This window comes from Saccopteryx bilineata, chromosome X (assembly GCF_036850765.1).
Source record: "Saccopteryx bilineata isolate mSacBil1 chromosome X, mSacBil1_pri_phased_curated, whole genome shotgun sequence".
Classification (NCBI taxonomy): Eukaryota; Metazoa; Chordata; class Mammalia; order Chiroptera; family Emballonuridae; genus Saccopteryx; species Saccopteryx bilineata.
The window spans coordinates 108,723,003-108,742,470 of record NC_089502.1 but is presented as its reverse complement, the minus strand read 5'-3'; the positions used below and the strand labels follow the sequence as shown (position 1 = coordinate 108,742,470).

The 19,468-nt window shown below is 47.9% G+C and overlaps 2 protein-coding genes across 5 annotated transcripts; both read right to left on the bottom strand.

The window, feature by feature from the left end:
* Positions 1 to 5,863: 5,863 nt before the first annotated feature.
* On the bottom strand, positions 5,864 to 7,218 carry LAGE3 (L antigen family member 3). Its single transcript, XM_066249227.1, has 3 exons — positions 6,806 to 7,218; positions 6,378 to 6,506; positions 5,864 to 6,140 (listed from the first exon to the last, which is right to left on the bottom strand). Exons 1-3 carry the CDS (start codon positions 7,051 to 7,053, stop codon positions 6,026 to 6,028), a joined length of 492 nt encoding a protein of 163 aa, XP_066105324.1. The 5' UTR covers positions 7,054 to 7,218; the 3' UTR covers positions 5,864 to 6,025.
* A 9,411-nt stretch (positions 7,219 to 16,629) lies between these two features.
* UBL4A (ubiquitin like 4A) lies at positions 16,630 to 19,422 on the bottom strand. Of its 4 annotated transcripts, XR_010727805.1 has the most exons (5): positions 19,261 to 19,419; positions 18,974 to 19,079; positions 18,552 to 18,766; positions 17,824 to 18,444; positions 17,548 to 17,673 (listed from the first exon to the last, which is right to left on the bottom strand). XR_010727805.1 is itself a non-coding variant. In XM_066248981.1 (4 exons), the coding sequence occupies exons 1-4, from the start codon at positions 19,306 to 19,308 to the stop codon at positions 17,548 to 17,550; spliced, it is 504 nt and encodes a 167-aa protein (XP_066105078.1). In that variant the 5' UTR covers positions 19,309 to 19,422; the 3' UTR covers positions 16,630 to 17,547. The 4 variants fall into 4 exon arrangements, 3 of the variants coding, with proteins under 3 accessions (XP_066105078.1, XP_066105080.1, XP_066105081.1); XM_066248981.1 differs by lacking the exon at positions 17,824 to 18,444 and having other exon boundaries at positions 16,630 to 17,673; positions 18,543 to 18,766; positions 19,261 to 19,422; XM_066248983.1 differs by lacking the exon at positions 17,824 to 18,444 and having other exon boundaries at positions 16,630 to 17,673; positions 19,261 to 19,422.
* Positions 19,423 to 19,468: the final 46 nt, after the last annotated feature.

Genomic DNA, 19,468 nt, shown 5'->3' with positions numbered 1-19,468 from the left:
GAAAATAAAAAAGGATCAACCAATGAATGCATAAAAAGTGGAACAACAAATCGATGTTTCTCTCTCAAATCAATAAATAAAAAAGGGTTCTTTTTTTATTTTTTAAAGACTTTATTTATTCAACTTTCGAGAGGAGAGAGAGAGAGAGAAGGAGGAGGAGCAGGAAGCATCAACTCCTATATATGCTTTGACCAGGCAAACCCAGGGTCTTGAACTGGAGACCTCAGTGTTTGAGATCGATGCTTTATCCTACTGCGCCACCACAGGTCAGGCTCCTTTTTTATTTTTTAAATTTTTATTATTGATATTAGACCGAGAGGAAGGGGGTAGAGAGAGACAGAGACAGAAAGAGAAAGAGTGTGTGAGACAAGAACATCGATCCATTTTTGTGTGTGCTCTGACCAGGGATGGAAACAGCAACCTCTGCGCCTCCGGATAATGTTCCAACCAACCCAGCTGTCAGGCAGTGCAGGCTTTGTTTTTTCTCTTAATAACCATTGTGAAATTACAGAAACTAAGCCACTGAAAAACTAAACTGGTAATTTTTAATCTTGGGGGAAAAAAGAAACCCCCAACATTGAACGGAACCATTTAAGAAGAAAGAGAAAGAAAGCAGAGTAGATAATGGTGTAAAATAGCTAAATTCTGTTATATCTATCAATAGTAAAGGTATTAGGAATGATTTCTGCCTGACCTGGTGGTGGCACAGTGGATAGAGCGTCAGACTGGGATGCGGTAAGACCCAGGTTTGAGACCCCGAGGTCGCCAGCTTGAGTGCGGGCTCATCTGGTTTGAGCAAAGCTCACCAGCTTGGACCCAAGGTCGCTGGCTCGAGCAAGGGGTTACTCAGTCTGCTGAAGGCCAACGGTCAAGGCACATATGAGAAAGCAATCAATGAACAACTAAGATGTTGCAACGCGGAATGAAAAACTAATGATTGATGCTTCTCATCTCTCTCCGTTCCTGTCTGTCTGTCCCTGTCTATCCCACTCTCTGACTCACTCTCTGTCTCTGTAAAAAATAAATAAATAAATAAAATTTAAAAAAAATATTTCTAAGCGTCGACCTGGAACACTGAGGTCAACGGTTCAAAACCCTGGGCTTGCCTGGTCAAGGCACATATGGGAGTTGATGCTTCCTGCTCCTCCCCCTTCTCTCTCTCTCTTTCTCTCTCTCTCTCTCTCTCTCTCTCTCCCCTCTCTATAATGAATAAATAAAATCTTAAAAAATTATTTTTATTTATTCATTTTAGAGAGGAGAGAGAGAGAGACAGAGACAGAGAGAGAAGGAGGAAGGAGCAGGAAGCATCAACTCCCATATGTGTCTTGACCGGGCAAGCCCAGGGTTTTGAACCGGCAACCTCAGTGTTTCCAGGTTGATGCTTTATCCACTGTGCCACCACAGGTCAGGCAATAAAAATAATTTTAAAAATAAGTTAAAAAAAAAAGAAGAATGATATCCACCCTGGCTGGGTGGCTCAGTTAGTTAGAGCATTATCCCAAAGCACAGAGGTTGTGGGTTTGATCCCCAATCAGGGTACATACAGGAATAGATTAATATTCTCATCTCTCTCCATTTCTCTTTCACTAAAATCAATCAATTAAAAAAAATCTCTTTAAGGATCTCTTTAAGGTTGACACTGTCCATTGTGCCACCACCTGGGCAGGCAAGAATGATTTCTTAAAAATAAGTAAGTAAGTAAGTAAATAATATAGAGCCCACCGGTTGTGACGCAGTGGATAGAGTGTTGGCCTGGGATGCTGAAGACCCAGGCCCAAAACTCCAAGGCTGCCGACTTGAGCGCAGGCTTGACAGCTTGAGCGTGGAGTTGCTGGCTTGAGCATGGGATCATTAACATGATTCCAAGGTCGCTGGCTTGAGCCCACGGATGCTAGCTTGAGTAAGGGGTCGCTAGTTCAGCTTAAGTACCCCTGGTCAAGGCATGTTTGAGAAGCAATCAGTGAACAACTAAAGTGCAGCAAATATGAGTTGATGCTTCTCATCTCTCTCTTTTCCTGTCTCTTTCTCTCTCAAAAAGAAAAGAAAAGAAAAGAAAGAAATAGAAAAGAAGGCAGAAAGAGACTCCCCCTATAGGCACCACAGCTGCTGCATGCTGCCCGGTGAGAGTCATCGTCATCATCATGACCACCACCATCTACCCCCGCTGACAGCATCTCTCTTCCTCCAGCTCACAATGTCAGACTTCACGTTCTACAAAGGCAGGCTTTGTTCACACATATGGAGTAACAGGGACTGGATTAGCCTGTCACTTACTAGAAAGAACCCCCCAAACCAGACAAAATATATGAAACACAGGCTGTGAAGAAAACCAGCATCAAATTAATAAAGGTCAGTGATCTCTGGGAGATGAGAAACAAGAGGTCTGCCCTGCCCTTGCCCTGCTGACTGCCAGGAGGGCGTTTCCTGGCACAGTCCAATGAACACCCCGAGTTTAGGAGATGGAGCTGAAATTCTCAGCACTTAGAGCTTGTGGGGCAGAGGACTGGAGGGCAGGAAGTGGCACAGGGCGAGAACCCTGTGTATCCTCAAAAGGTCCTGCTGAAGTATTCCACAGACCAGCACAGGCATGTGAAGAAACTATGTGAGGCCACGGGAAGAACCACCTGAGGGATGAAAGGTAATGATGCGGCTCTGGCCGGTTTGCTCAGTGGTAGAGCGTCGGCCTGGCGTGCAGAAGTCCCGGGTTCGATTCCCGGCCAGGGCACACAGGAGAAGCGCCCATCTGCTTCTCCACCCCTCCCCCTCTCCTTCCTCTCTGTCTCTCTCTTCCCCTCCTGCAGCCAAGGCTCCATTGGAGCAAAGATGGCCCGGGCCCTGGGGATGGCTCCTTGGCCTCTGCCCCAGGCGCTAGAGTGGCTCTGGTCACAACAGAGCGACGCCCCAGAGGGGCAGAGCATCGCCCCCTGGTGGGCAGAGCGTCGCCCCCTGGTGGGCGTGCCGGGTGGATCCCGGTCGGGCGCATGCGGGAGTCTGTCTGACTGTCTCTTCCCGTTTCCAGCTTCAGAAAAATAAATTAAAAAAAAAAAAAGGTAATGATGCCCAGTGCTCAAGCAGGACAGGGACTAGTGACTGTCCCCATGAAATCGTGTGGTAAACCTCACAATTGGGGAGATATTGGACAAGGTGCTCAGAAGGCTCTTGCCTCAGTAAAGTGGAAAAAAAATGACTACTACACAGAAAGGGCCCATGCAGCAAATCTTCAGAGCCAGACTCTAAAGGATCCAACTGTTTCCAAGTCACTGAATAGCATCCAGAACAAAGCTCAAAATATATGTCTAGGAATAACTACAAAGAAATCCAGCACCCAAGGGGAAGTCATAATGTCTGATATCCAACCTAAAATTACCAGGCATGCAGGGAGGTAGAAGAGGGTAAAAGGGGGATAATGGGTGATGGAAGGAGGGAGACTTGGGGTGGAGAACACACAATACAAATGATATATTACAGCACTGTACACCTGAAACCCATATAATTGTATTAATCAATGTCACTCCAATAAATTCAGTTTAAAAAACTTCAAAATAGTAAAAGTACCAAGCATGCAGAGAAGCAGGAAAATACAACCCCTGAGAAAAGATATTAACCAAATAGAAGTAAAATCTTTTTTTTAGTGTGAAAGAGAGACAGAGGCAGAGAGAGGGACCAACAGGAGAGGAGAGAGATGAGAAGCATCAATTCTTTGTTGCAGCACTTTTAGTTGTTCATTTATTGCTTTCTCATATGTGCCTTGACAGGGAGACTACAGCAAAGCCAGAGACCTTTTGCTCAAGCCAATGACCTTGGGTTTAAGCCAGCAACTTTGGGCTTTAACCAGTGACCTCGGGCTCAAGCCAGTGACCTTGGGCTTCAGGCCAGCGACCATAGGGTCATGTCTATGATTCCACACTCAAGCCAGCAATCCTGTGCTCAATTTGGTGAGCCCGTTCTCAAGACAGTGACTTTGGGGTTTTGAACCAGGTTCTCAGCATCCCAGGCCTGGGATGCTCTATCCACTGTACCACTGCCTCATCAGGCAAAAAACAAAACCAAAACAAAACATCCTTTTTAAAATATTTTATTTATTGATTTTACAGAGGTGGGAGGGATGGAACAAGGAGTAGCTGCTTCATTCTAGCTGTTCACTGGTTGCTTGTCATATGTGCCTTGACCAGGCAAGCCCAAGGTTTTGAATTGGAGACCTCAGCATTCCAGGATGACACTCTCACCACTGTGCCACCACAGACCAGGCATAAAACCTTCTTTATTCTAAGAAAACATGATCATCTTGGAGAGTCTGATGGCATCTATAAAAGAGCTGCTATAATATACAGCTGATATATATCATTTACAGGGAGCTCATGCTTTCCACTGAAAGACTTAAACCAATTGTCCCAGCACTTCACTGACCTGAGACAAGGCCAGTCAGCCTACAATGCTCTGATTTTAGTATTTTCGGATTGTTTGTTCTCATGCAAACTCAATTTTTCAAAAAATTTTTTGATGCTTGACCTGTGGTGGCACAGCAGATAGAGCATTGATCTGGAACTCTGAGGTTACTGATTAAAAACACCAGGCTTTCCTGGTCAAGGCACATATGAGAAGCAACTATGCATTGATGCTTCTTACTCCTCCCTCCCGCCTTTCTCTTTCTCCTCTCTAAAATCAATAAATAAAATCTTAATTTTTAAAATTTTTAAATTTTTTGCCAAGGAGACCTAACAGTGACAAGGATATGAGAAAGCAGCATTCTAGTGGAGGTTACATTTTCTGTAGTGCAGTTTTGTACTACAGAATGAGAGCTTTATAAAGTAAATCATAAATATTTAACTCAGTAGGTATACCTCTTGGAACCTATCTTAAGTAAAGTTATTCATGCAAAAATTTATATACGAGAATTCCATTAGCCCTGGTCAGTTGGCTCAGTGGTAGAGTGTCACCCAGTGTGTGGATGTCTCGTGTTCAATTCCTGGTCAGGGCACACAGGAGAAGTGCCCATCTGCTTCTCCACCCCCTCCTCCTGCTTCTCTCTCTCTCTTCCTCCTCTTTCAGCTATGGCTTGATTGGACCGAGTTGGCCCTGTGTGCTGAGAATGGCTCCATGGCCTCTGCCTCAGGTGCTAAGAAGAGCTCGGTTGCTGAGCAATGGAGCAACACCCCAGATGTTCAGAGCATTGCCTCCTAGTGGGCTTACTGGGTGAATCCTGGTCCAGGTGCATGCGGGGTTCTGTCTCACTGCCTGCCTTCCTCTCACTGAATAATAAATTAAAAAAATAAAATAATTCCATTGAATCATTACCTATAACAGGACAAAAATTGAAAATAATTTAATCAATAATTACATTGTAATATATGTTATACCTCTATTCAATAATGCTTTTGAAAAATTTTTAGAATGTTAGATGAAAAATATTAGTAAAGATCCTAACCTTGCAAAATATACATTGTATCTTTATTTTACATTAAGTATATAACTACAGCTATAAAACTAAGGAAAGCCCTGACCAGGTAGCTCAATTGGTTAGAGCATCATCCAGATACACCAAAGTTGCAGGTTTGATCCCACATACAAGAATCAACCAATGAATGTCTAAACAAGTGGAACAACAATTGGTTTCTCTCTCTCTTTCTCTCCCTTCCTTCTTCTGTAAAAATCAATCAATCAGTACAAATTTAAAAAGAAACTAAGGAAAGATTCTAAAATGTTCACAGTAGTTAATACTGCATGACAGGACTCATCTTCCATTTCCTAAATTGTCTTCAGATACCTTGTAGTGCTTGAATATACAGTTCCCAGACTTCTCCTCCCACCCTGGGACAAAGGCAAGATTATTAGGAGCTGCTGTAGGTGAAAAGAAACTCAGACGTGGAATAGTAACTCAGTTTTATTTGCTGCTGTGACAAACAGGTAAAAAACCAGGGCCCCAGAATAAAGTGGTAACTGCTGCAGGAATCATTGCCCTAGGAAGGATGCATTGCCGAGGACCAGATACAAGATTGGGCCTCAGCCCCCTTTTCCTAGCCCGGGTTTAGCGGGAAAGAGGTGGCCCAAAGCGCTGCATGGTCTTCATCACTAGGGAAAGGTGGTCAAGAAAGTTGATGATGGAAATTCGGAGGAGGCGAGAATCTTCAGCTCTCCAGCAGCTAAAAGTGAAGGGGAAAAAGAAAATGAAGTTAGAGGTGGTGGTTCCTTTCTTCTTTGCTCTGTCCCTCTGGCATTACACTGAACCCTTTGCTGTCTTCATTACAACACCCCCTCAGACAGCACCAAGTCCCTTCCCTGGACCTAACTCTTCCTTGCGTGTCTCCGCAGCTCCAGTAAAGCACCCTTAGGTGGAGACTGGCCCAGCCACCTGGGGCACACCCTCTTCTAGAGCTTACACCGCTAGGACGCTGCCGCTCACTGTGAGCGCCTTCTGAACCGCATCTCGGTGGGGTTCCGCATCTGGGGCCAGGGATCCACGCGCGATGTCCGCCTCCAAGGGGGATGGGAAAGGCACACGGAGGTCACTGGTGGAGATTCAGTTAAGGCACCATCCACACTGACTTTGTGTCGCAGGCCCTTTCTCAGGCCACCTGGTCGCACCCCCTCCAGACCACTCTAACCATAACTCCCACTAGCCTTCCCATTGCCCCCCTACTCTAATTTCTTCTTCCTGTCCAGACTGACCCTAGCCCGTACACACCCAAGCTGCGCCTGTTTCCCTCGGCACCCTTTTCAGCTCCGACCTGTCTGTCTTTCTGCACACAACGCAACCCTCCCAAAAGAGCTCGCAATGTATTCCCTGCTGTCCCCTCGGGTGGGATACAATATACGTAGTCGATTTCCTGGCCTTCTGGCCGTGAGTGCGGTGTCTCCACCCCGCCCTGAGGCATGCTGTGATCGCGCAGCACACAGAGCTCCGCTGGCTTCAATGGCCACCCGGCCCGATCCGCGCGAGGTGCCGGAACCATCCTGGCCGCTCTGGCAGTCGGCTCCGGTGAGGCCTACATCGGCTACCTGCATGGCCGCAGTGCTCCGCCTTCGACCCCACCCCCGAAGCGCGGATCCAACCATCTGCTTTCCCCGCGGGCGGCTCAGAAACTGCGGTTCCTTCCAGAAGCCCCACCCCTTCGCACTGACTCCGCCCTGCAGGCCTGCGCTAGCAGGACCTATTGAGGCCGCCCCGTGCGTGGTCGAGTCCCACCCAGCTGGCCCTGCCACCCCATGGCAGCACTCCCTCACGAATATCCTCCCCTTAGCGCGCAGTTAAACTGGGGATTCCCAGAACTCCAGCAGAGACACACTCCGCCCCATCGCCGCCAATTCGGTTGGGCGGGAGATTGGTTCTCATCCAGCCAGCCCTGCCAAAGTCGGGAGACACCTCATTGGCTGCCCAGACTATGAACGCTTTCTCATTAAACTCCGCCCCTTAGAGCGAAATGTGATGCCAGTGCTCCTGCGGAACCCGCCTCTCTTACTCCCAACCTCGTTTGGGGCCACAGTACACAGGGGCTAATTTCCCGCCCTGTCCTTTCCTTGAGCCCAATGTCCCCAAGAAATGTGCCTCAATGTCCTTGCTGTGATTTGCGGAGGGAGATGGGGTCGGACGGCCCACAAGGTGTACAGCTCTGTACCCTGCCCCCATCGCCGATGTAGGTGGAGAAACTAAAGGAGGCTTTAAATGGGGCGACGAGTCAATCATATTTGCCTTTTAGAAAGGCCACTAAGTAGACAATGTGAAGGCCTGCCTGCAGGGAGACCCGCACAGAGGCAAGGAAGGAAAATAATAGGGACCTGAGATAAAGTAGGGACAGTGGGAATAGGGCTATGTCATATTGAAAAATAAGAATACAAAACTAAAATCAGGCCTGACCAGGCGGTGGCGCAGTGGATAGAGCTTCGGACTGGGATGCCGAGGACCCAGGTACAAGACCTTGTGGTCGCCAGCTTGAGCGCGGGCTCATCTGGCTTGAGCAAAAAAAAAAAAGCTCACCAGCTTGGACCCAAGGTCGCTGACTCGAGCAAGGGGTTACTCGGTCTGCTGAAGGCCCGCGGTCAAGGCACATATGAGAAAGCAATCAATGAATAACTAAGGTCTTAACGAAAAACTGATGATTGATGCTTCTCATCTCTCTCCGTTCCTGTTTATCTGTCCCTATCTATCCCTCTCTCTCTCTGTCCCTGTAAAAAATTAAAAAAAATTAAAACAAAACCTAAAATCAGTTAAAACCCAACTTAATAAATTATTATATGAATACATTGAAATCCTAAAACAATACACTAAAAAGTAAATACACTGTACTCGTTATCTCTGTGCGATGGCATTGTGGGGGATAACTTCCTTTTCATGTCTTCCCGAAGGTTTTTAAAAAATTTTTATTTAGAATATTAAATTTAGAGGGGTGACATTGATCAATAAAAGTACATAGGTTTCAGGTAAATATTTCTGTTGATTGTTGTGTGCCCATCACCCAAAGTCAAATCATTTTCCCTCACAGTATATTTGTCCCTCTTTACTCCCTTCCCCCCTCCTCCACACCCCCTCCCCCTGGTGACCACTCTACTTTTATCTATGTCCATAAGTCTCAGTTTTGCAGGACGTTTTTTTTTTTTTTTTAATTTATTGATTTTAAAGAGAAGAGAGAGAGAAGTGAGGGAGGAGCAGGAAGCATCAACTCATCATTGCTCCTCGTATGTGCCTTGACCGGGCAAGCCCAGGGTTTTGAACTGGCGACCTCAGCATTCCAGGTCAACGCTTTATTCACTGCGCCACCACAGGTCAGGCTTACAGGACGTTTTGACAGAGACATTATATGACATTTTTAATCAAAAATAATTTTTTTTATTTATATTTATTCATTTTTAGAGAGGAGAGAGACAGAGGGAGGAACTGGAAGCATCAACTCCCATACGTGCCTTGACCAGGCAAGCCCAGGGTTTCGAACTGGCGACCTCAGCATTTCCAGGTCGACGCTTTATCCACTGCGCCACCACAGGTCAGGCAAAAAATAAATTTTTAAAGTGACATAAAATTTCTGACAGTGATTGTCATGTTTTCTATTTTCCTCCTTACAATCATAAGGAAGGACATAAAGCTGAACTGTATCACTAAATCCTGTTGGATATCCCCCTAAAACAGAGCCCAATCAGCCCACTTCTCTCCATCTTTATTGCTAGTCTCCAGTGGTAGCTACCATCTCTCCCTGAATTTCTTCCACAACTTCCTACCTGGTTTTTTCCTAAACTTGCTTCTCTAGAGCCTGTTCTCCAGACAGCTGAATCAGGTCTTAATAAATCAGATCACATCACGTCTCTGCTTAAAATGTTAAAACAAATAAAAGGAAAAAACAGAAAAAATGTGAAAACTATCTCCCATTGCTTTTGAAATCAAATCCAAACTCTTTGCTGTTATTTTTTTTTTCTTTTTCCGGTGAGAGAGAAAGAGGGATAGACAGGAATGGAGAGAGATGAGAAGCATCAACTCTTTGTTGCGGCATCTTAGCTGCTCATTGACTGCTCTTCCATATGTGCCTTGACCAGGGGGCTCCAGCAGAGCTAGTGACTTCTCACTCAAGCCGGCAACCTTGAACTAAAGCCAGCAACCCTGGGCCTCGAGCCAGTGACCCCATGCTCAAGCTGGATGAGCCTACACTAAAGAGGGCAACCTTGGGCCTCAAACCTGGGTCCTCAGCATCCCAGGCTGATGATGCTCCATCCACTATGCCACTGCCCTGTCAGGCACTCTGCTGTATTTTATGAATGCCCTGGGTGACCTGGCTCCCAACTCCACCACCCTCTACCCACTCCTGCCTGCTCACCTTTATCTACAGCCTCTGGGGCCACTTCTCTGCTCCTGACCTGCCCCCAGCCATTTGCACTTCTTCTTCTTCTTCTTCTTCTTCTTATTATTATTATTATTATTATTATTATTATTATTATTATTATTTTGGAAGACTGTCCGCAAACTTTCCTATGGCTGGATCCTTCTGGTCATCAGGATCTTGACTACAATGTCACCTCTGAGAGAGCTTCTGGATCAACAGTCTAACGTACTACCCCCAGGCATGCTTCATCATATTGTCTCATTTTAATTTGCTGTATAGCATTTCTTTTTTCTTTAATTTATTTTTTACAGAACAGAGAGTGAGTCAGAGAGAAGGATAGACAGAGACAGACAGACAGGAATGGAGAGAGATGAGAAGCATCAATCAGCCTGACCAGGTGGTGGCGCAGTGGATAGAGCGTCGGACTGGGATGCGGAAGGACCCAGGTTCGAGACCCCGAGGTCGCCAGCTTGAGAGCGGGCTCATCTGGCTTGAGCAAAGAGCTCACCAGCTTGGACCCAAGGTCGCTGGCTCCAGCAGGGAGTTACTTGGTCTGCTGAAGGCCCACGGTCAAGGCACATATGAGAAAGCAATCAATGAACAACTAAGAAGCCGCAACGCGCAACAAGAAACTGATGATTGATGCTTCTCATCTCTCTCCGTTCCTGTCTATCTCTGCCTCTGTTAAAAAAAAAAAAAAAGAAGCATCAATCATTAGTTTTTCATTGCGCGTTGCAACACCTTAGTTGTTCATTGATTGCTTTCTCATATGTGCCTTGACCACAGGCCTTCAGCAGACCGAGTAACCCCTTGCTGGAGCCAGCGACCTTAGGTTCAAGCTGGTGAGCTTTTGCTCAAACCAGATGAGCCGCGCTCAAGCTGGCGACCTCGGGGTCTCGAACCTGGGTCTGCATCCCAATCCGATGCTCTATCCACTGCGCCACCGCCTGGTCAGGCTGCTGTATAGCATTTCTAAGAATCCAAAATTATAATCTTGTTTTGCTCACTTACATATTGTTGATATATCATCTCTGGTACCTTTTTCTTGTTCAGTGCTGTTGATACAGTAGATTGTTTGTTCCTTGTTGAATGAGTCAAAGAATTGTGTATGTACAAAACTCCATCACTGTCTTGAACCCAGCGATCCTCGTGTAGGAAGTTACTTCACAAATAAAGAATAACATGTACACAATTACTCACTGCACCATAAGTGGTAACAAAGTTATTGGACACAGTGTGCATGTCCATCAGCAGGAAACTGGTGAAATAAACTATAGTACATTCATAGAGTAGTCTTAAGCAGCAATAAAAAAGGATAAAATATCTAATAAAAAATGAAATGTTTTCCAGGATACATTGTTATGAGAAAAAAGCAGAGTGCCAAGGACGCACACACATAGATACACATACTCACTGGAAAAAGGACACAGGAAGAAGAAACTCAAAGCTAATGAGAATGGTCACCTACAGGAGGTTGACATGGGTATGGATTTCTGGGAATACGCTTTTGTGTAGTTTTGACTTTGAATCATCATAAATATATTTTTAAATTGATTTCAGTGAGAGAGAAAGGGGGAGAGAAAGAGAGACAGGAACATCGAGCTGTTCCTATATGTTCCCTGACTGGGGATAGAACCAGCAACCTCTCTGCACTTCGGGTCAATGCTCTAACCAACCAAGCTATCTAGCCAGAGTTGAACCATTGTAAATATTCTAAATGTCCAATAATATATTTAAAAGAGTGAAAAAATCAAATGCTAAAATTGAATAAAAACAAAAACAAATGAGCCTAACTGCATATCCAATTTATAACAAAACCACACAGAAAAAATAATTCATATGCGTTTTAAACTAAGCTGCCTGACTGTACTCCCTTCATGGAATATAGTCTTAGGATGAAAGGCACTGGTTTTACTCTTCGGAATTCTGTTGTTGGCAATGGTAGTGATGAAGTGACTGTGAAGCTATTTTGGGTGTACTTTAAGACAGACTCTATCTTGTAGAGCAAATGAGTAAATATATCGATGCTACTGCAAATGAGAATTCTCACTTTGGAATAAGGGGAGGTGACAAAGAACTGCGATTGAAATTGGAGTTTGCAGTATAAACGTAAAAAATATCTTTCTGACCTGACCAGGCAGTGGTGCACTGGATAGAGTGTTGGACTGGGATGCGGAAGACCCAGGTTCGAGACCCTGAGGTCGCCAGCTTGAGCGCAGGCTCATCTGGCTTAAGCAACAAGCTCACCGGCTTGACCCAAGGTCACTAGCTCGAGCAAAGGGTTACTCGGTCTGCTGAAGGCCTGCGGTCAAGGCACATATGAGAAAGCAATCAACGAACAACTAAGGTGTCTCAATGAGAAACTGATGATTGATGCTTCTCATCTCTCTCCGTTCCTGTCTGTCTGTCCCTATCTATCACTCTCTCTGTCCCTGTTAAAAAAAATCTTTCTGCCTGAACTATGGTGCCACAGTGGATGAAGTGTCAACCTGGAATGCTGAGGTCGCCAGTTTGAAACCCTCGGCTTGCCTGGTCAAGGCACATAAGAGATGCTACTATGAGTTGATATTTCCTGCTCCTTCCCCTCCTTCTCTCTCTCTCTCTCTCTCTCTCTCTCTCTCTCTCCCCCCACCTCTCTCTAAAATCAATAAATAAGATCTTTTTAAAAGTCTTTCCTAGTTTTTTCCAGTGAAAGAGTCTAGAAGCAATGACACCCCAGTAGCAATGAACATACCTATATACCTTGGACTTAGACATTGGTTTCTCAGTACCATTCTCCACTAAAAAGAACCAGAGCTTTTTAGAGAAATGGCTGGTTCTAGGGCTGAAGCAGAAAAGAAAACAAAAACAAGATGAGCCTGGAGAACCTTGTAGTAATAGGAAAGAAGTGCTTGAAAAACAAAAAGATGGGGCATGTCAAAGGAACACAGGAATCAACAGGAAAGAACCAAAGGAAAAACAATTTGAACATCCAAAAGGATATTAAACCTTTTGGAGAGGATTAATATCTGGCTGGAAGGGGCCCAAGGGAAGGTGCTGGGTTGTTGAAAATATTCTATCTTTTGATCTGGAGGGGATAGATTCATGGGGTATTCACTTTAAAAATCCATTGAGCTGCATAGTGATGATTTATGCACATTACTGTATGCATGTCATAGTCCAATAAAAATTACCCCCCAATATGACACTCTTGGATTCTAAGTTGTTGAATAAATAAAAACAATGTATCCACTCTTATAATTGAGAAAAGAGAGCAGAGAAAAAGGAGAAATGCTAATTAATAATTGTAGAAAAAAGAAAGCACCAGAAAACCATTTTGCGGCCACAAAAGCAATACATTCAGGCAAGAATCATCCTCAGATGGTAAAACCATTCGATAAAGGTTGTTGGGGGAACAGGAACAGGGTCTTAAGGTATTACCCCAGACCATTTGTGCATTAAGAAGAGAAAATGCAACTTTGCAACAGAGACACCAGGCAGCCATCACCTTGACTATATGGCTGAGTCTCCCCAATGATGGACAGTCTGACCTTGAGTGCCTTCTGATGTTGATAGGGGGGGGGCGAAGAACACAGCATTCCCATAGCTGTGTGCCATCAAAATATTTAAGCTGGCCTGACCTATGGTGGCGCAGTGGATAAATCGTCAACCTGGAAACGCTGAGGTTGCCGGTTCAAAACCCTGGGCTTGCCTAGTCAAGGCACATATGGGGAGTTGATGCTTCCTGCTCCTCCCCCTTCTCTCTCTCTCTCTCTCTCTCTCTCTCTCTCTCTCTCTAATGAATAAATAAAAAATCTTAAAAAATATATTTAAGCTGCCCTGGACGGGTAGCTCAGTTGGTTAGAGCGTAATCTTGATAGGCCAAGGTTACGGGTTTGATCCCTGGTCAGGGCACATACAAGAAGCAACCAGTGAATGCATAAACAAATAGAATAACAAATCAATGTTTCTCTCTCTCTCCTCTCTCTTTTCTCTCTCTAAAATCAATAAATTAAAAAAAAATGTTTAAGCTGAATCTAAGAAGGAAGGAATCAGATGCCGCAACATCTACAAGGCAACTGTTCTGGACTATTCCAAAAATTGTTGCCCGGGAGCCTACGGAGAAAGGAGAGCTGGGAGAGGCAAAGGGGCCTCCTGCTTCCTGTCATTAAGAGCCCGGCTGAGTAGTGTATTCGTTAATCAAGGCAGGCCCCTGTGGATGCCAAGAAAGAAGAAACTGTGTCTTCTAGCATTTGGGACAGGCAGGCACCCAGTGAGTGTGTGATAAGGAATGAGTGAGGTGTCTGCAGAGAGCTAGGAGCTGTCTCAGAATCACACCCTAGAGATGTGGCCCTGGAGCTCAGGAGAGAAGGCTGGGTTGAGTCACAGATGTGGGAGTGAAGGTGGAGAAGCTCCCCTGGGGAGTGACACAGGGAGAGAAAAGAGAAGCCTCTGGGGACAGAGTCCTACAACACTCCGACATTAAAAGATGGGGTGGTGTATGTGAGCGGGAAAGAATGCAGAGAAGCCAGAGAAGGAGTGAGCAGTGAAGTGGAAGGAAAAGCAGGAGAATGAGGGCAAAATGGGCAAGGAATGAGCAAAGCCAGAGTCACTTGGTCAGCCCAAGATGGGTGTATAGACAGGGTGGGGCGGGGTCCGGTCCCCAGGAGTCTAGGAAGCCGTTCCAGCTGGGCCCTGTTGGAGGTCAGGGCTCTTGTCTCTCCCAATGGCTTTTCAGGGCCTGCAGGTCTGAAGCCAGCCGCAGGTGTCACATCTGCTTCGGGAGTGTCTGGCCTTGCTAAGCAGCATCCCTGTTGGACCTATTGGAGTTGGCAAGGTCTGGTTTTGGCCAGGTCTGCATGGGAGGCCTTCAAGGAACCAGCAAATTGTGGGCACACTTAATATACCACCTGGCCACCTCCAACTCAACAAGCCCACCCTAAAGCAAATGCTGTTCTCTGAGTCTGCCCCTCCTCTGGGACCTTGGGGAACGGTGCCGCAAGCATCTCAGTCCAAGTGCTACACCATTTCTGTCTGTGAGGCCACCACTTATTGTGCCTTCTGCTAGTGTCATTATGATCACAACAGGGCCTTCAAACTGTACCATGTCCCTGGGAGGTGGGGTGTTAAGGACTGCCTGAGAACCCGCCTTGAGAAGCAGGTGATGGGTCTGAGGGGCCCACAGTGGGCAGGGGACAGGTAGCAGCAAGTAGGGTGGCACCCACCACTTGGGTGGACACTACACTGGGAGGAGCACAGCACCTACAGTAAACATTCTGAAACCTATGAAAAGATCTTAGCATTTGGGGCCTGCATAATGTCTGTGGGATCACCCCCAGATTTTAGGGGCAAAGGCCGAGTGCAGTCTGTGGCTGCCCCATCGTCGTGTGGAGTCCCTAGTCTCTTCTCGTGATGGCACAGAGCGTGGACCAGAGTCTCCTGGCCCCTTCCCACCTGGACCTCCCATTACTCATCTCTAGTATTTCCTCCCTCTCTGCCTTCCCTCTCCCAACTGGACCATCCTTGTCCCGCCACATACAAGCTTCTAAAATGATAGGTCACTGTCACTACCTCCTCCCTTCTTAATACTGCAGTTGCTTCTTGCACCTGTAACATAGCCAATGGCCTTCTTGTTATTAATGCAGAGGCTCCATGTGCTCTCTGCTTCTTGGTGGCAATGGACAACTTCCCCTCTTTTTTTTCTTTGGTGACAGAGACAGAGAGAGGAACAGATAGGGACAGGCAAACAGGAAGGGAAAGAGATGAGAAGCATCAATCATCAGTTTTTTGTTGCCACACCTTAGTTGTTCAATGATTGCTTTCTCATATGTGCCTTGATGGGGGGGGCTCCAGCTGAGCCAGTGACCCCTCGCTCAAGCCATCGACCCTGTGCTCAAGTCAGATGAGTCTATGCTCAAGCTGGAGGCCTCGGGGTTTCGAACCTGGGTCCTCTGCGTCCCAGTCCGATGCTCTATCCACTGTGCCGCCTGGTCAGGCAACAACTTCCCCCTCTTTGGAGAGGCAGCTTTGGCGTCTAACACTGAGCTCTCCCTGTGGCCTTGCTCTGGGGATGCTCCTGGCCTTTACCACATCTCCAGTTGGTGAAGTTCTCAAGACCCAGTCCTCTCTGCTCTTTTCACGCTACACTCTCTGGCAAGTCACCTCATCTTTCTACACAGCTCTAGGATGTCTTGTCCACAGGTAATTCCTGATCATCATCATAGAAGGCTGCAGAGGGCTCTGGAATCAGACTGAGCCTGCATCCCAGTCAGCTCTTCATTCAGTGAGGCTCCCATCATACACCCTGAAAACTGCACTCCTGTTGCCATATCCTGCCTGATCTCCCTTTTGAGTTCCTGAACCCCATGTCCAACTGCCAGCAGATGTCTCCTAACCACTAGATGGCTGTCACCCACAAGCTGGGAGGCACTGGCACAAGGAACTCAACAACCACCTCTAGGGGCTGTCTGAAAAGTGCACCCGTGGCCCTAGCCAGGTGGCTTGCTGGATAGAGCATTGTACTGGTGTGCCGAGGTTGCAGGTTCAATCCCTGGTCAAGGCACATAGAAGAAGCAATCAATCAGTGCAGAGCTAGATGGAACAACTGGGTGGAGCAAGTTGATGCTTCTCTCCCTCCCTCTCTCTCTCAAATCAATGGAAAAAAGGAAAAGTGCATCTGTTTGTCTCTCCCCTGCATTAACAGTTGCTATTTGGGGCCACCCATCACCCTTCCCAAGGACCTGGTTTTTGTTGAGAATTTCCCTCTCCCTTCCCACAGCCTATGGGTGTCCAAGGGGCTGGCCTCCCACTACCCACCCTGGACAAAATAATTGGAGGCATGACCCAGTTTTGATCAATGAAAGGACATTTATTTGCTGGGGGCATCCAAGAAAGAAGCTATACTACAGGGCCAGAAGGTGCACCTTGCTGGCTATGAACAAGGGCTTCAGTGGAAGCTGAAGGCAGCCATCTTTGATCCTGAGGCGGCAGCCTGGGATAAAGCAGACACTGCGGAGTGCACAGGGGAGGTAGGAAGAAACTGGGTATTTGGTGAAATTGTTCATCTGTTGCCAATACCCTGGACTTCTCAGTTTTGTAAACCAGTTAAGTTTCCTTTCTTGTTTAAACCAATTTCTTTTATGGCTAAACCAATTACTGGAAACCAACAGCAGCCTAGCTAGTATAGTTCTTTTTGGATCAAAGTCTAAGTCTCACATTCACCTTTAGTGCTATTTAAAATTGCAACATAAACCTCCTGACTGAGCGGCTGGATCACATAGACTTCTATGCGGGCCCTGCTCTTTGATATTCTCAGCTCTCAGGTGGGCCAGGGGCTTCCTTCCGCTCTTGAAATCCTTCACCCGTAAGGCCTCTGTCTTCCCAGCCCAGGGACCCAGGTAGAAGGGCCTTAGGCAGGGATGGTGATGGGGCTGGAGCATCCATCCTCCTGTGCACACAGCTTCCTTCCAGCCTCAACTGTCCGGGGTCGCCTCCTCCAAGGAGCAGGTGTCTAGATGACATCTAGCGCCCATACCAGGTAGGGTGGGGGGATCAGTGCCACCAGGATGTGCTTCTGCCCCCTCCCTGGCATCCCAAAATTTCTTCTAATGGCAGTAAGGGTCGTGCAAAGTGAAAGCCCTTGTGCATACATGGTGGGGGAAGGGTCCACTTCCATTCTAGGGTGAGCACATGATGCGGGGGCCAGGCTAAGTCCTGGCTCTGGCACTGCTTTGCTGAGTGACCTCAAGCCAGTCACCTGTCACCCCTAGGGAGCAAAACCTGCCCGTGTCCAGTGAGAGACAAGCAAAGGTGGTGTCCAGGGAAGAGCTGTGACAGGAGGGCCAGGATACCCCATCTCTGGGCCATGCTTGGTCATCATTTGGCTTCTGTCCTGTTTGTTTATGAAACACAAAAGGGAAGACTTCTATAGACAGCCCCCCACCCTGGGTCTGGGGTAAGGTGAAGGAAATTGAGTGAGATTTAAGGAGTGGCCTTCAGTGGGCAGTCAATGGCTAGGGACCAATATGGCACAGGCACTTGCCTGAGATCATGCCGTAGAGCTGGGCGATGTTCATCCCTGACTCCCCAACCTGCCTTTCCTTCATTGAGTGTGCACTGGCTGTAGCAGCGGAGGGAATCCAGGGCTGGCTGTCACCTGACCTCTCACCAATGCCAGAGGTCTGAAAAGGAGTCACTTGAGGATTTAGTCTCAGTGGGCTAAACACTAAATGCCAAAGCCCATCCTTCGGAATCTTCCAAACGTCCCCTCTTCCTTCTTATCCTGAGGCACTTCTAGAAACTGGCTGGACTTGGATTCTGGCTTCCCCATTTCACTGCAAGGAGCCTCAGCTGTCTCACATTTTGTTCAAGGTGCAAGAGCAAACCCAGGTCAAGTGCTTTCAGTGGTGCCTGGAACCTAGCAAGAGCTGGGTACAGGTTCCAGGGTACCTGTCAGCTATTATTATTATAAGCCAAATTGCAACATGAGAACACATTTAATGCTACATGCAGCTTGCAGCCTGGCAGGGCTCATCCCCACACTCTGTGAATCCTATTTGGAGAACCCCTTCTCCATAGCTTCAGTGACTTCGGGGTGCAGGAAGCGGCTAGCTAAACGTTCGATGTCATCCAGGGTCAGGCGGCTTAGAGATCTCTCATAATCCTGAGGAGAGAAGGCCAGGGGGATTCAGGGGGTGCCAGTGGGGGTACAACAGGACATAGGTGGGAGCAGCTGGGGCAGGACTGGAAGTCCGGGGCTACCTGTCTCACCCTCTGTAGTTGATCCAGGACTCTGCTGGCATCTGCAGCACTGAAGTGGCGTGCTAGGATTTTTGCAATGAGCTGCCAGGCTGGTGGGCGTGGGGGTGGAGCCTCAACCAGTTTCCGGGCGGCGCTTTCTTCCAGTAACACCTTTTCCAGAGGTTTGACGACTAGGTTGAGCTTGGAATTGGGCCCAATGCTATAATCAGAGAGTCTTTTACCATCTGCCAAAAAGAGATCGATGAATTCGTTATCCACCGCGGTGGGGGTGGCCTCAGGGAGCGCTGTGGCATCTGGCTGAGGACGGTTCAGCCACTGCCCCGAGAATCAAGTGGCCGACGCCCCACCCATCACACTGCTGCCTCAGCTCGGCCTGGACACCCCGACCCCGACTTCGTGCGGACTCCCTGGGCGTCTCCAGTCCCCGTTACCTGCAAGGGCCTTGCCCTTGAACAACAGCCGCTGCTGGCACACGGGGACGTTCAGCTTCTCAGAGACCAGATGTTTCAGCGTGGACACCAGCTCATCCTCGGACACCTGGCCAGGCCGAGGGCGGGAGCAGGGGTTGAGCCCGCGGTCCCCGCCGAGGGCAGCTCTCCCAGCCTCCCAGGCGCGGCTGGCCCGCCCGCCCTGTCCCCACCCTCAGCCCAGCCCTGCGACCTGCAGGGGGAGGGGGTCGTGCGCCAGCCGGCTCGCGGCGGGGGCCTGGTGACGCTACCTGCAGGCTGCACTCACGGCCCTGAAGAGCCTTCACTGTCAGCTGCATGGCGGCCGCGGCGGCGTCCACTCACTCAGACGCGCACCCCAATAGCCCCCCGCCGCGCGCCGCCGCCCCCGGGCGCGCGCCGGAACCGCCCGCCGCCGCCGGAAGCAGCGAGAGGGGCGCGCCGGGCCCCGCCTCCAGCCCGCCCAGCCCCTGTCACCCC

Bases quoted from the DNA above. Each gene is read 5' to 3' on its own strand.
- UBL4A (XM_066248981.1), bottom strand. From the start codon at position 19,308: ATGCAGCTGACAGTGAAGGCTCTTCAGGGCCGTGAGTGCAGCCTGCAG. The intron at 18,767-18,973 runs GTAACGGGGACT...TCTTTTTGGCAG, and splicing joins CAAGGGCAAGGCCCTTGCAG to ATGGTAAAAGACTCTCTGAT. The intron at 17,674-18,542 runs GTAGCCCCGGAC...ATAAACAAACAG, and splicing joins AACTACAGAGGGTGAGACAG to GACAGAAGCCAAATGATGAC.
- LAGE3 (XM_066249227.1), bottom strand. From the start codon at position 7,053: ATGGTTGGATCCGCGCTTCGGGGGTGGGGTCGAAGGCGGAGCACTGCG. The intron at 6,507-6,805 runs GTATCCCACCCG...AATCTCCACCAG, and splicing joins GGAAATCGACTACGTATATT to TGACCTCCGTGTGCCTTTCC. The intron at 6,141-6,377 runs GTAAGCTCTAGA...CTTCACTTTTAG, and splicing joins AGCGGCAGCGTCCTAGCGGT to CTGCTGGAGAGCTGAAGATT.